Source organism: Periplaneta americana, chromosome 6, assembly GCF_040183065.1.
Source record: "Periplaneta americana isolate PAMFEO1 chromosome 6, P.americana_PAMFEO1_priV1, whole genome shotgun sequence".
In the NCBI taxonomy this organism is placed as follows: domain Eukaryota; kingdom Metazoa; phylum Arthropoda; class Insecta; order Blattodea; family Blattidae; genus Periplaneta; species Periplaneta americana.
In genome coordinates, this window is record NC_091122.1 from 2,087,487 (window position 1) to 2,104,509 (window position 17,023).

Consider the following 17,023-nt stretch of genomic DNA (forward strand, 5'->3'; position numbering starts at 1 on the left):
ATACTGTAGCTTTATTAAACAGGCCCTAGAAAGAGAAAAGATTTATAATAAAATAAAAATACCAGATAATAAACTTTCTTTATATTGCGGTATATACTTACAAATCGCTTTTAAGGAACCCGAAGGTTCATTGCCGCCCTCACATAATGCCGCCATCGGTCCCTATCCTGAGCAAGATTAATCCAGTCTCTATCATCTCTACCACCTCCCTCAAATCCATTTTAATATTATCCCCAAAAGTCTTTTTCCCTCCGGCCTTCCAACTAACACTCTATATGCATTTCTGGATTCGCCCATACGTGCTACATGTCCTGCCCATCTCAAACGTCTGGATTTAATGTTCCTAATTATGTCAGGTGAAGAATACAATGCGTGCAGTTCTGTGTTGTGTAACTTTCTCCATTCTCCTGTAACTTCATCCCTCTTAGCCCCAAATATTTTCCTAAGAACCTTATTCTCAAACACTCTTAACCTCTGTTCCTCTCTCAAAGTGAGAGTCCAAGTTTCACAACCATACAGAACAACCGGCAATATAATTGTTTTATAAATTCTAACTTTCAGATTTTTTGACAGCAGACTGGATGATAAAAGCTTCTCAACCGAATAATAACACGCATTTCCCATATTTATTCTGCGTATATTGCGGTATATAGTACCACTTATTATGGATTAAAATTTGTATTACGCTATGTACAAAAACTTTTGTTAACTAACGCCTAGTTCTTGACAATAAAGCCATTAACTCTTTTGCTCTTCAATATTTCTCAATTTACAAAAGTAAGAAACTATCCAAAATGAAGTTTATAGAAAAAATAACTGGAGCTTTAAAACCAACACCAATAGCAACTATGCACATTACTGTATTACACAAAATGAACCTAGTTTATATTAATTTAAAAAATGGCTCTTTTATTGTTAATACGTCTGCCATATGACAATTACTGAAGAAGCTACGACCATCAAAATAGCCATTATGCAACGAGCCTATAATGATAGTAATTAAGACGCGAGTATATTTGTTTATGAAACGAGCGCAAGCGAGTTTCATAATTTTCATACGAGCGTCTTAATTACCATTATAGGCAAGTTACTTTTTATGCTCGACCATTTTTCTAACTTGAAATTATTCAGAAGTATTAATTTTATTCGTATCTGACTAAAGATCGGAAGTGACCTTGTGCATAGCTCGTAAATTGTGAGATGTGCGTAGACGCCAAGGTATTGTTTTTTTTCCGAGGAACAATAATGTCATTGTCCTTGATATAATCTAGAGAATAACATGAACTAATTTTGATATAACCTGGAAATTGATTTAGAATTGAAAAACGAGATGACAAATTGAATTTATTTGAATATTATTTACAATTAACGCTAATTATTATAGTAACAGAACATAACCTTCTGCGACAGTATTGGATTTCCAGCCTCCGTGACGTTTCCCTCGTTGTCTTTCGATTGCATATCCGAGAATAATCGAAAACCTGAACTTTAATGAATAAGTGTACTTTAATGACATGCATTAAAGGGCTGCTACCAGGTGTATAATTACTACATTTCGGCATGGTCGAGCATAAAAAAATAATAACATAGTCTAGGTTTATTGAAAAGGTACAAGTTTTACAAAAGGTTTATAGTTCTCCATCTATTCCACGATCCCCAGTTGATTACGTTGATATAGAATATAATCTTCAACTTCTGGAAAATACAAAGAATATGAATACACACAAAAAAAATAAATTACTAGTATTAGAAACTACAGATACATTACATCTAACATCAGAGATGGATCTCTGCAACAAATAATATTGCTAGAGCTGATGATCAATGTGATCTTTAGCTTACACTAACAGAACACTACACACTACAATGGTGAATTAGAAGCTATTAATACCGGTCTGCAACAATTAATTTACAGAATAAATCCATTTAGAAACTTGTAATTCAAAATCTGCAGTTCAGCCTATTGTTTTATTAACATCAGAAGACAGGAAAGTGAAAGAAATCTATACCAAAATTAAGTTAATGCAAAAAGAGACAAAATATTTGTTCTACAATGGATACCTTCTCACTGTGGATTAGATGGAAATGAAGATGCAAAGAAAGGAACCACAATCCAACAAAGATTTCATTCTGAGATATCAATTTATTCAACAAAATTTATTAATAAAGGGAAAATTTAATACAAATGGGCAATATTAAATACTAATAATGTTAGTGAAAATAAATCTTGGTGCGAAATTTTAAATAATGCAAATTTGATTTCTAATTCTCAAAGAAAAACAGCAGTGACTATCTTCATACCAGTAACAGTACATGACTGTTGGCAGCACATTTCTTATAATTGGAATTTATAGATCACCAAAATATGCTCTCTGCAGAAAAGAAGATTCAGCTATCAACGAACTGCAGCAATACTATAGTGCAAAGCTACCAACATTTCAGATAAAAGTGTTAATGACATCACAGGCGTTTACTGCCGTGTTTGAAAACAAGTGGAGAAAATACAATGTTCTGAACATTTGATTTATTATTAATTATTATTATTATTATTGTTCTTATTATTGTTATTATTATTATTATTATCATCATTTTTGTCAGTACGGATCGAAGTGTCCAGGTATCTGTCTGCAGTTTTCCACTCGCTGTCAAGGTTGTATGTCTAATCGGCATGGTCGTACCTTTGTCGTCGAACAGTTAAGTGTGTAGTGTCAAGGTATCTGTCTGCAGTTTTCCACTCGCTGTCAAGGTTGTATGTCTAATCGGCATGGCCGTACCTTTGTCGTCGAAGAGTTAAGTGTGTAGTGTCCAGGTATCTGTCTGCAGTTTTCCACTCGCTGTCAAGGTTGTATGTCTAATCGGCATGGCCGTACCTTTGTCGTCGAAGAGTTAAGTGTGTAGTGTCCAGGTATCTGCCTGCAGTTTTCCACTCGCTGTCAAGGTTGTATGTCTAATCGGCATGGCCGTACCTTTGTCGTCGAAGAGTTAAGTGTGTAGTGTCCAGGTATCTGCCTGCAGTTTTCCACTCGCTGTCAAGGTTGTATGTCTAATCGGCATGGCCGTACCTTTGTCGTCGAAGAGTTAAGTGTGTAGTGTCCAGGTATCTGTCTGCAGTTTTCCACTCGCTGTCAAGGTTGTATGTCTAATCGGCATGGCCGTACCTTTGTCGTCGAAGAGTTAAGTGTGTAGTGTCCAGGTATCTGTCTGCAGTTTTCCACTCGCTGTCAAGGTTGTATGTCTAATCGGCATGGCCGTACCTTTGTCGTCGAAGAGTTAAGTGTGTAGTGTCCAGGTATCTGCCTGCAGTTTTCCACTCGCTGTCAAGGTTGTATGTCTGATCGGCATGGCCGTACCTTTGTCGTCGAAGAGTTAAGTGTGTAGTGTCCAGGTATCTGCCTGCAGTTTTCCACTCGCTGTCAAGGTTGTATGTCTAATCGGCATGGCCGTACCTTTGTCGTCGAAGAGTTAAGTGTGTAGTGTCCAGGTATCTGCCTGCAGTTTTCCACTCGCTGTCAAGGTTGTATGTCTGATCGGCATGGCCGTACCTTTGTCGTCGAAGAGAGTTAAGTGTGTAGTGCCCAGGTATCTGCCTGCAGTTTTCCACTCGCTGTCAAGGTTGTATGTCTGATCGGCATGGCCGTACCTTTGTCGTCGAAGAGTTAAGTGTGTAGTGTCCAGGTATCTGCCTGCAGTTTTCCACTCGCTGTCAAGGTTGTATGTCTAATCGGCATGGCCGTACCTTTGTCGTCGAAGAGTTAAGTGTGTAGTGTCCAGGTATCTGCCTGCAGTTTTCCACTCGCTGTCAAGGTTGTATGTCTAATCGGCATGGCCGTACCTTTGTCGTCGAAGAGTTAAGTGTGTAGTGTCCAGGTATTTGCCTGCAGTTTTCCACTCGTGTCAAGGTTGTATGTCTGATCGGCATGGCCGTACCTTTGTCGTCGAAGAGTTAAGTGTGTAGTGTCCAGGTATTTGTCTGCAGTTTTCCACTCGCTGTCAAGGTTGTATGTCTGATCGGCATGGCCTTACCTTTGTCGTCGAAGAGTTAAGTGTGTAGTGTCCAGGTATCTGTCTGCAGTTTTCCACTCGCTGTCAAGGTTGTATGTCTGATCGGCATGGTCGTACCTTTGTCGTCGAAGAGTTAAGTTTGTAGTGTCCAGGTATTTGTAGTTTTCTACTCGCTGTCAAGGTCGTATGTCTGATCGGCATGGCCGTACCTTTGTCGTCGAAGCCGTGCGTGATCTCGTGGCCTATGACGACGCCGATGCCTCCGTAGTTGAGCGACTTGGGGAAGTGCTGGCTGTAGAAGAGCGGCTGCAGGATGCCGGCCGGGAACACGATGTCGTTCTTGTTGGGGTTGTAGAAGGCGTTGACCACGGCGGGCTCGGTGGACCACTTGTCCTTGTTGACGGGCTGCCGCAGCTTCTGCAGGTTGTGGTAGGCGTCGTAGCGCAGCACGTTGAGGATGTTGAGCAGGAACTGGTCCTCCGTCACGTTGAGCATGACGTACTCGCGGCTCAGCTCCGACGGGTCCGTGAGCAGCTCGGGGTAGCCGATGCGCTCGTTCATGGCGTCCGCCTTCTGCTTGGCCACGGCGCGCGTCTCGTCGTCCATCCAGTCGTTGTCGGCCAGCAGCTCGTTGAAGGCCTCGCGGATGGTGCGGATCATCTCCAGCGCCGTCTCCTTGGAGTCGTGGTTGAAGTTGTCGCGGATGAAGAGCGCGCCCACCGCCATGCCCAGCTTCTTGTTGGTCCACTCCACGCACTGGCTCCAGCGGTTGCGCTCGCTCAGGATGCCCAGCAGGATCTTGCGGAACTCGACGCGCTTCTGCTGGTACTCGTCGATCATGTGCGGCATGATGTTCATCACCAGGCGCCACAGCACGTAGTTGTGGATCACCCTAAAGAAAAACAAAAGCAAATGTTATTCAAAGTTGTGTCTGTGAAGGCAGGTGTTCCTCAAGGATCTGTTCTAGGGTCTCTAGTATTTGCTATTTATATTGTTATGTTGAGTCCGGATTTCCATGCAAGTGCATGTGGTATTTTATACAGGGACATCATTTTATTTTTACTAACATTTCTGATATTAACCTGGCTATACCTTTGAATCAACGGTTGTTATCCCCTTCCACGACTGGAGTTCGATGGCGTAATATACAAACAAATCACTTTACTAGGTATAGGAGGGAACAAAAGTAGTTCATCCATTTACGTAAACTATGAAATATCACGCTTTTGAGTTTGATAATTTTCATTAGGTTTTTGTTTAATCAGAATACAGTACAGTATTAACAGTGAGTGTTTTTACTCACGAACTGAGCAGTGTATATTATAGTGTATATAGCACATTAGCGTACACTATAGAGAATGAAGTTAAATTGAAAAATAATCATAATATGAATATTTAAACACATTTTTAAAAATGGTGGCGGTTCATTTCGATACAGGCTTCAGTTCTAATGTATGTAATTCCAATTACCAGTTTCGTCCTTCGTACTAGTAACTCATGTTGAAATAATTCTGTACCTACTCTGTAAAAGAATACCTTACGTACTGTAAATTCAATCTTCACTTTTGCTCGATCCGAAAAGATAAAATTACTCAGACATGCCATCTACTGTCCGTCCAAATGGTTATGTCACAGGGTCGTAGAAAGGATGGAAATCACGTGACGGTTAATTACTTAACGAGGCCCTTTTATTTAAGTTATTTTAAACAGATGTATTACGTAGATGTCCAATTCCTAACAGAAATTAATGTTCTCAGAAAAGAGCTAAGACAGCCCAGCCAGTAGCCTTTACAGAGAGAGAAAACCGGAATGCGACGTAGGCAAATGGACGACAGTACCTGTGCGAAAATGATGCAATTTTGAAAGCTCTTTCGTCACTGGAAAACGCGAACATATTTTTGGAACAAACTGTTTACTGTGACCGTAAGGCTACTATGACTGTATATGCGGTCTTGGATCTCTGTGGAGGACAGTTGAACTTCATTAGCAGAAGGGGTGGGAGTGAAGTACATTCAAAAACTCAGGTACAATAAAAATTGGAGTAAAAATAAAATGATGTCCCTGTATAAGCTTGTTACACTTCTCAAACTTTGCAGATATTCGTTTAATGACTTATCCATTCCAAATAACCGTACTATTTCCGTGCATGTTTCATGTTTTGGCCTTTTATGGGATTAAATTCATGTGTAATGTAATGTTATGTTTTATTTAACGACGCTCGCAACTGCAGAGGTTATATCAGCGTCGCCGGATGTGCCGGAATTTTGTCCCGTAGGAGTTCTTTTACATGCCAGTAAATCTACTGACATGAGCCTGTCGAATTTAAGCACACTTAAATGCCATCGACCTGGCCCGGGATCGAACCCGCAACCTTGGGCACAGAAGGCCAGCGCTATACCAACTTGCCAACCAGGTCGACTACGTAATGTATATTTTGAAGATTTTTATTTGGCATATTATGTCTTTTTTTTCTGGATTTAGTGTATTATATTAAGTTGCATAATAGTGCCTTTTATGAATGTTGCTTCGCAGAATCTGGTATTTACACGTTATTTGTCTATTGAGAAAAAATAAAACAAACGCTACCGACAATATAGTTTCGTGGTATCCTACTTGACAGCTAGTCTTTGGACGTTCCACTAATCTTCCCTTTGTTACATTGGAATTTCACGTTACAAGCCAGACGTCAAAATATTGGAAGAAAGAAAGGCAGCAGCATGCTTGCAAACTGCAATCTTGTATAGGCCTAATTTTGTGTCGAATTGTGGAGTGTTACTATAGTTCCTGCTGGAAGTGCAAGAAGAGATCTTTTGTCGAAATGGTTTGAGGAAAAGGAATTTCTAGAGACGGTCGGTGATGCAGTTCATTGTGGTTGTTGTAATAAAGACGTAAGCACTTTTGTATTTTGGGGCGCGCGATAGCGTCGCGGTTAAGGCGTAACGCTGCAAAGTAGGAAGGTCACGGGTTCGATTCTCGATGGGGTCATGTTCATACGGATCATTTTCTGTGTTTTCAACCACATGTATTCATTTTATTTACCAGTGGTTAAAGCTAGAGTGATGAAACTTGACATACTTATTCATCAATATCTCTGTTGTGAGATGTAGCAGCAGTTCTATTGACTTTGACGAATAAACTGAATTTAATAGTTTTTCCCGCTGTATGTTTGTCTAATCTAAAATACACTACCGTCATTTCCCATAACTATGGTCCTGGAACATAATTATGGTCCACGATACAACCATTCAAATTTTGTACTCCATAACGTAGTACCACGTTTATCTATAGGCCTATTTTTGCTCTACTATAGTTTGAAGTCAAGTCACAGCACCTATCTACGAACGGTCTGTGTTATGTTACTTCTAGAATGTTCTTTGAATGGTTGTATCGTGGACCATAGTTGTGTTCTAGGACCATAGTTATGGGAAATGACTGTACCTATTTACAACAACAATACCGGTAGTACATATAATAATAATAATAATAATAATAATAATAATAGTAATAATAATAATAATAATAATAATAATAATAATAATCACAGTCTACAGCATAACACAAGAACGAACCAATGTGCTATAAATCAGTGGACACAATAGATGGTGATTTACAGTGCTGATACAACATAGCGTACGCATTCAAAATGGCCGTGTTGTGAATTTCAATATAGGCGTATCAGATGACGTATACACAGAATAAGTTGTACAATTTCCTTGTAAGGTATTTCAAGAAAACCTTTAAATCCTATCTGACCGTCATAACAAGGACAATGTCACGAAAAATTCACACAAGGATCGAAGAATAATTTTATTAATAAATAATGAAATTGCGACAACTCAAGATATCTTCTACTTCTATTTCTGCTTGACACAAATCCATAATTTTCTAACTGTAATTGAAGGGTTCAGAGCCATAGTTTTATTGCTAAGTAATTATACGTAAAGCAGTATTATTTTTATTTAAGTTTGGACATTGAAGAAATTACTTTTTTTTTTAAGAAATGGACGAATTAGAGTAAGGCATTACTGATATTCTGTTGTAGAATATGCAGTATTACGTTTTAGAAAAAAAAACATTTAAACAGGTAATATTGTTTCTTTATAAATACGATGTTCACTAAAAATATTAAAGAAAACAAAAAAAAAATTATACTTTTTTAGTATTTACCAGAAAAAGATTAAAATAAACAATATATTATTATAATATTGATTAGCATATTCAGTAAAAATTTCAACTCTAGCTAAAAAATTATGGATTTTAAGAATTTCAGTAGTGCATCACAGACGTGGCGTGTATTTAAATATTTTCCCAACGAGCGATCTGTATCATAACAACTTGCATAGTTCGTTACAAATTATAGTGGTCACAATATTCAAGCTATTGTCCAAGCTATTCAACTTAAAACTGGTTCTAAAACACTTCATTGGGATTTTAAACTAATCTCAAGCAATTGGTTACAGTACTCGTTGATAATTGATGGAATTTCGAGGAAGATATTCCCTTGACACCCTATATTTACAGCAAGTCCCTGCTCTAACAACACTAAGTTCAGTTTTTTTTATAATGTCATAATTATTAATTTTCTAACGTAGATAGAATTAACCTGTATTGAAATACAGAAGTACTTTACCTAAATGCTAAATGTTATGTTTTATTTAACGACGCTCGCAACGGCAGAGGTTATATCAGCGACGCCGGTTTGCCGGAATTTTGTCCCGCAGGAGTTCTTTTACATGCCAGTAAATCTACTGACATGAGCCTGTCGCATTTAAGCTCACTCAAATGTCATCGATCTGGCCCGGGATCGAACCTGCAACCTTGGGCATAGAAGGCCAGCGCTATACCAACTCGCCAACCAGGTCGACGGTACTTTACTTATCTTGCCTAAAATTTCACCAACTTCAGCTCACAAAATTTCTTTTTATGGGTATCTCTGTATTTTTGATCTCATATCGTACTGGGCAGGATGATGGAATCATCGTTGATTAAAGTTTCAAAATTTATTTGTGAGAAATTGCTAAATACATTGAATAATTTCGAGGGAAAAATTGTTCCGGAGCCGGGTATCGAACCCGGGACCTTTGGTTTAACGTACCAACGCTCTACCACTGAGCTACCCGGGAACTCTAACCGACACCGATCCAATTTTTTCCTCTATATCCACAGACCTCAAAGTGGGCTGACAACCGTCAAGCAACCAACTTCGAGTGCACACTAACTCCGTGTGACTTAAATTGTGGTTTTCTGTTAACGAACAGTGACGTGTATTATGCAAATCAAGATTTCAGGTATAACTCCCTGTAAAGTTGATTTGAATAATTTCGAGGGAAAAATTGTTCCGGAGCCGGGTATCGAACCCGGGACCTTTGGTTTAACGTACCAACGCTCTACCACTGAGCAATTTTTTCCTCGAAATTATTCAAATCAACTTTACAGGGAGTTATACCTGAAATCTTGATTTGCTAAATACATTATTAGTAAGGCCTGATTTCGATGACGTCATATTTTCATCCTGGTCCCTTTACAAATTTAAATTAAATTAAACACATTAATTATAGCTTTTCTGAACACGATGACATTGTTTTTATTGATCATATAAATGCATATTTTACCATATTTTAGAATTAAGTCATATTTCACCAAAAAAAAAATCGTACAAAAGTATATTTTTGGCGATGTCTTGTTGTAATAATACTCAAAGTATTATTCACGTATCTTGTGTTAATAATGACAAGATATATTTTCGATTTCCTTTCCTTAGAAATATTTTGTGGTTAAATGAAGTTCGAAGTAACTGGATTCGGCAGCAGTAAGTTGTCAAAACGGAAAGCGCTCCCCAGAAGAAAAGTGTCGTACGCTAACTGAAAAATGCTAACATTTCAGGAGAGCGTTTTAAAAGTTTAAAAATTGCTTAGCAAATCAAATAGTTGATATGAACTTCCTGGTACTTATCATTTCCTGCCTCGCAGAAAGGGTCTAGGGAAGTCTTTGTTCACTAATCTTATCTCCGTCTGAATTCACATCAGAGTTTTTATCCAAATCTCCAGATACCTTTTTTTTAGATCAAATAAGTCGTTAATATCCCATTTTATTTATACTGTAAAGTTTTCCTGTTTCACTACTGGCATCCACTGATTAGGCTCATAAAATCTTGGCCCACTCTTGAGAACACATTGTTAAAACACATTGTTAAACACATTGTTAAAAATAATTCCCGATCGTGAATCGATCAGAGTACTTTAGCCCACATTTGACACCACGCGAAGATCTGACGGACCTCTCAGGTATTACGTTTCTAATCTTGAAAACGTAAGAGTGGCCAATGTTTCTTCGCATTTTCCTTTTAATTTCCTTCCAGTCTCTTTCGATGCCTTGACCTACGAACTTCAGCCAATCTCCTCCGAATTTGGCGGTGAGGCATTCGGTATACATAAATTGAGGGAAAGAAGACAGAGGACGGACACTGGAAAGTTTTCTTTTCTCAATCGTACTATCAGGGACTGGAATGCTTTACCTGCAGACTTACTAAAGGCTTTACCAACAACCAAAAACATATTTAAAAATAGGCTTAAGGACTTTATTAATAGACGGTAGTATATTATACACACTACTTAAGGGTGTAATTGATATTTTGTTATTGAAGTGTTGTATCAGTGAAGAATTATGTTGTGTCAGTGAAGTGTGTTGTGTCAGTGAAACGTGTTCCTGTCAGGGAAGCTTTATAGTTTATAGTGGCAGTGCAAAGTATTTGAACAGTGAAATGTGTTTGAAGTGTTAGTGAAATCAGGATAGAATCAGTGAAATGTGTCGTAGTTCCAGTGCAGTGAGTGAGTTGACAGCGAAATGAGTGTAATGTGGAAAGGTACTTGTGCAGATATGAACATATCATACTCGTGGGTTTTAGTTCGAACATAGATTTAAGATACAAATTAGATTTATTTTAAATGTTATTTTAAGTGATCGTGCTTCATTTAATTTAGGATATTCCCTATTATTATTATTATTATTATTATTATTATTATTATTATTATTATTATTATTATTATTATTATCCTAAATGGTTTTCAAACGAATTACGTCAGCTTATTAAGAAAAAAAATAAAGCTCATAAAAATTACAAAAAAATATAAAACTGATCATCATTATCAAATTTTTTTCTAATTTTAGAAAACAAGTCAAAGCCATGATTAAATCCAATAAATTCAAATGGTTACAATCAATTGATGATAACCTAAAGCATGAACCAAATAAATTTTGGAAATATGTAGAAACGTTTCGAAAAACTAATAGCTATCCCACAGAACTAATAATAAATGGCGTTCACATCACAGATGAAAAAGAAATTGCAAATGCATTTGCTAGCCAATTTAAATCTGTTCAACAAAATTGTAACTTCAATTTCATTACTTATGATTCTAATATTACTGACTGTTTGCCCCTGCCTAAAATTACATCCGATGATGTAACTAAAGCCATTAAAAAGCTAAAGCCTAATAAATCTGAAGGTACAGATAGCATTCCTAATTTTATAATCAAGGGTTGCTCTAATATATTCATACCCATTTTAATATTTTTATTCAATCTTAGTTTAAAAACAGGAATTTACCCATCACTTTGGAAGGAAGCATCCATTATTCCAGTTTTCAAAAATGGTAATAAAAACAGTGTTACTAATTATAGACCCATTTCTATCCTAAACAATTTTTCTAAAATTTTTGAAAAAATTATTCACAAACACATTTCATTTTATGTCAAAAATAAGATCAATTCGGCTCAACATGGATTTACAAGAGGGAAATCTACTACTACTAATTTAGTTTCCTATCTCAATCTCATTATGCCTGTTGTCGAAACTCAAGGTCAAATTGACTCGATTTATTTTGATTTTAGCAAAGCATTTGATGTTGTTCCTCACAAAATGTTATTAAATAAATTAAGTAATTTTGGTCTCTCCACTAGCTACGTTAATTGGTTTGAAAATTATTTAACAGATAGACAGTCTTGTGTTCGACTAGGTAATTCTCTCTTGGTTCCATTTAATAGTTTATGTGGAGTTCCTCAAGGGTCTACATTGGGACCTCTCCTATTTTTATTATTTATAAATGATATAAGTAAGAGAATAAGTTCTAGCTGCCTTTTATTTGCGGATGATCTCAAAATCTTTCGTAAAATTAATAGTTCGGCTGATTGTCAAATTCTTCAAAATGACATTAATTCAATTTCACAATGGTCTGTTGAAAATGGAATGAAAATTAATCAATCCAAAACTTTTGTTATTTCCTTCTCACGGAAAACTATTTCCCTAAAATTTAACTATTCTCTCAGTAATGTCGTAATTACTAGGAAAGATTGTATTAGAGATCTTGGTGTTCTACTTGATTCAAAATTATATTTTCATGATCATGTGCAATATATTTATACCCATTCATTAAGAATGCTTGGTCTAATTAGGTCTATAACTTATTCTTTTTCTACTCCTATGTGTTTATTAATTTTATACTATACATTGGTTAGATCCAAGCTTGAATATGCATCTGTTGTATGGAACTCCATTACTTCCACTGACTCGGCTAAATTGGAGAATATTCAAAGAAAATTTATTTCCCTGTGTTCTTATAGATTTTTACCAAATTTCGATTATAACTATGAGACTAATTGCGAATATTTCAATTGCGGTAGTTTGTTCACCAGACGTCAGGATCTTGATTATTTATTTTTTTGTAAAGTCATTAAGGGTGATATTGATTGTGAATCTTTCATAAGCAATATCAGTCTTCGTATTCCTGCTAATGGTTTAAGATTTCATAAATTGTTTTATAATAAGAATCCTAAATCTCTCTCTCCGGTCTGCAGATGTATTAAATATGCTAATTTGCATGGATTGAACTTGGATCCATTTAATGTGTAGTAATACTTTTCGAGTTTTATGTCAGTTTTATTATTTATGCCATGTTAGATATGTATCATACCATTCTCGTCATTTGCATAACTTTACAATATTAATTATATGATTCCTGTCTTCATTTATATGGTTTCATTAATTCATTTATAATACATTTTATTTAATTGCCATCATTTTAATTATCTCACTGAACTAATTTTAATAATATTATTTGTGCTATTTATTTTGTTGCATTTTGGTCAATTGAGTAATGTATACTGTATTTTCATCTCATTGCCATTTTCTTCATTCATTCTCATCATCATTTGTTGTTTTGTTTCGTTTTGTACCTGTGCAAAACTGTAATTGGCCTTGTGCTGTTGTTTCGCACATTAATATTCTAAATAAATAAATAAATAAATAAATAGATAAATAAATAAATAAATTATTATTATTATTATAAATTATTGTTAGTATTAATTATTTGTACTAATTATTAGTATTATTATTATTAATTGTATTTTTAATTAATAAGTTTATTATTGTCATTATTGAGTGTAATTAGTTACCACTGCCACCGGGTATATACCCATTGCAGTGTGAATAAATACATACATACATATTAATTTTCTGCCAGTGTAATGAAGAGACGCAGAGACATTTACTTCAGTACTGGCTTCGAAATTACTTGTAATTTTTCATAAGTACCTAAATCTTCCATTATTAAAAATGACAAGTAATTTCGAAGCCAGTACTGAAGTAAATGTCTCAGCGTCTCTTCGAATGGAGAAAGTTACACAACACGGAACTGCACGCATTGTATTCTTCACCTGACATAATTAGGAACATTAAATCCAGACGTTTGAGATGGGCAGGGTATGTAGCACGTATGGACGAATCCAGAAATGCATACAGAGTGTTAGTTGGAAGGCCGGAGGGAAAAATACCTTTGGGGAGGCCGAGACGTAGATGGGAGGATAATATTAAAATTGATTTGAGGGAGGTGGGATATGATGATAGAAACTGGATTAATCTTGCTCAGGATAGGGACCAATGGCAGGCTTATGTGAGGGCGGCAATGAACCTCCGAGTTCCTTAAAAGCCAGTAAGTAAGTAAGTAAGTAAGTAAGTAAGTAAGTAAGTAAGTAAGTAAGTAAGTAAGTAATCTTCCATTATTTATCTTATTTTACTATACAATATGGCTTTCTCCTTTATCCTATGTATTTCCAAGTTTTTATGTATTTTTTTAAAGAGCATAAGTGCAAACTAGAGATGAACAAAACTAACTGCCGCTCTCGCTCGCTGTGTTCGTTGCATTTGTCTTTCGTGTCTCGTCTCGTAACTCTCGTGCGCTTCAAGTCTCGCTCATCATTCTCGAAATGGCATTTGGTCGGCGTGGAAAGATTTCGTAACTTTGAATAACATACATCATTGAAATAAATAGCATTAGAGATGTTTGATTTATAGAAAAGACAAAACAAAACAGTGTCTTGGTTATCAAAATGATTTGGTTCAGTAGGGCCGTGGCATCGGTGTATTTGTATTAGTCTGAGGTGAACGTACGGACACCTAAGCAAGCATATTACGTGTGATGTATAGGCCTATGAGTATTGCGTATTATCAAATCAAGACAATACAGTTATTGTATAACAAGGGCTAATATCGGAAAGGTCAAAAATGCTGGTGAGGTTGAGAAATCATACTTAAATTGTCACAAATGTGGTAAAACATAAGTCTGAAAAGATGTTCTTTTATATTTAGAGTTCTGCATTACAGTTTTAGAATGCCGAAAACGTGTATGGCGTACAGTTTTGCTTTCTCTATATTTAACTGTTACATTAATTTATTTATCACATCTATTTCGTACCTTACTTTTCTTGCATGTTGTTTGCCTGGTTTTGGTTCCTGCTGCAATAAACAAAAAAGTTTGAAATGAAAATGACCCCCGAGTGTCGGATAACCTAACCTTGTATGCGGGAAAACTGCGTTCTACATCGGCTGAAACCAAGGGCGCATATGTAAAATATTTCATATTATCAATTTCATTTCTACATCACACAGTGATACAAAAAAAAAACGTGATTTCAATTCATGTAGAAACGAAATTAATGATGTGAAACATTTTACGTATGCGTCCTTGGTTTCAGCCGATGTTGGACGCAGTTTTTCCGCATACAAGGTTAGGCTATCCGACACTCGTCGGTCATTTTCATTCGAAACTTTGAAAATTAATGTTGTTGTTTATTGCAGCAGCTGAGAAGAGACGCTGTTATGCGTATTTTAAGACAGTTTTGGTCCAAGGAGCATTTCCAAGTATGAGAAAATGTTTTGGTTCAGGGACAATTTCTTTCTGAGTCTGCACAGTGTACTCATACTTTTGGTGCAAGGAGCACCTTCTAGTGTAGGGGAAAATGTTTTGTCCTTGGGTAATTTATTTTTGAAATTAAATTTCTTCTGCACCGTGTATATCTTTGCTACAAGGAGCACCTCCTAGTGTAGGTGAAAATGTTTTGTCCTTGGGTAATTTATTTTTGAAATTAAATTTCTTCTGCACCGTGTATATCTTTGCTACAAGGAGCACATCCTAGTGTAGGTGAAAATGTTTTGTCCTTGGGTAATTTATTTTTGAAATTAAATTTCTTCTGCACCGTGTATATCTTTGCTACAAGGAGCACCTCCTAGTGTAGGTGAAAATGTTTTGTCCTTGGGTAATTTATTTTTGAAATTAAATTTCTTCTGCACCGTGTATATCTTTGCTACAAGGAGCACCTCCTAGTGTAGGTGAAAATGTTTTGTCCTTGGGTAATTTATTTTTGAAATTAAATTTCTTCTGCATCGTGTATATCTTTGCTACAAGGAGCACCTCCTAGTGTAGGTGAAAATGTTTTGTCCTTGGGTAATTTATTTTTGAAATTAAATTTCTTCTGCATCGTGTATATCTTTGCTACAAGGAGCACCTCCTAGTGTAGGTGAAAATGTTTTGTCCTTGGGTAATTTATTTTTGAAATTAAATTTCTTCTGCAGCGTGTATATCTTTGCTACAAGGAGCACCTCCTAGTGTAGGGGAAAATGTTTTGGCTCAGGGTTATTTTTCTTTAAAATGCAATTTCTTCAGTAACCAATTATAATTTTCTTCTGTTCCCCCCCACAAAATGGGCTATTATTTGGTTATATCCAAAATATTCGCCATACTTTGTATCATTGTGATACATTCAATGCCATCTGAAATGCAATCGATTTGATTACTGCTAGAGAATGCAATGGAAACCATGATAGAAACAAACGAAAACAATCTTGAACTCCCCAATGTTGTCATTATTAAGATTTTCTATGTTGCTTGAAGAATATAGAGCACTGTATTTAATACGTTCACCTTATTTTATTGAAGAAATACTTTAAATCCGGATCCGTAATTGTTGAATCACATAAACCCACGCGATGGTGATACGCCTTCCCCCCACGCAACTGATCGTACCTGCGGTCCGTGCTCTGGACGATGCGCCCCATCTCCACGAAGTAGGGCATGGCGTAGCTGACGACGGGCTCGCTGTGGTCGATGTCCGCGTCCAGGAATGCCCTCAGGTACTCCAGCCAGTTGAGCTGCGGCACTTCCAGCTGCAGCTGCTCCAGGCTCAGCTTACGGTAGATGGCGCTGGTGTCATGACGGTCCGCCTCTGGCAGCGACGCCTGCGAAAAATACCAGATAGGTTACATTCGTGTTTACTATAGACTGCTGACAAGCGCAGGTGATTGGTTAGACTGCTCACAAGCGCAGGTGATTGGTTAAACTGCTGACAAGCGCAGGCGATTGGTTAGACTGCTGACATGCGCAGGCGATTGGTTAGACTGCTGACATGCGCAGGTGATTGGTTAGACTGCTGATAAGCGCAGGTGATTGGTTAGACTGCTGACAAGCGCAGGTGATTGGTTTGATTGCTGGCAAGCGCAGGTGATAGGTTTGATTGCTGACAAGCGCAGGTGATAGATTTGATTGCTGACAAGCGCAGGAGATTGGTTAGACTGCTGACAAACGTAGGTGATTGGTTTGACTGCTGGCAAGCGTAGGTGATAGGTTTGATTGCTGACAAGCGCAGGAGATTGGTTAGACTGCTGACAAGCACAGGTGATAGGTTTGATTGC

The 17,023-nt window shown here is 36.9% G+C and overlaps 1 protein-coding gene across 1 annotated transcript in view; it reads right to left on the bottom strand.

Annotated features, from left to right (window-relative positions):
* The window catches only part of LOC138700893 (neprilysin-1-like), an 81,248-nt gene that overhangs the window by 4,941 nt on the left and 59,284 nt on the right, over positions 1-17,023 (bottom strand). The window contains exons 6-7 of the mRNA XM_069827293.1: positions 16,359-16,570; positions 4,212-4,894 (exon numbers count right to left, since the gene is read on the bottom strand). Coding sequence (XP_069683394.1) covers positions 4,212-4,894; positions 16,359-16,570 — 895 coding nt within the window. The remainder of the gene's footprint in view (positions 1-4,211; positions 4,895-16,358; positions 16,571-17,023) is intronic.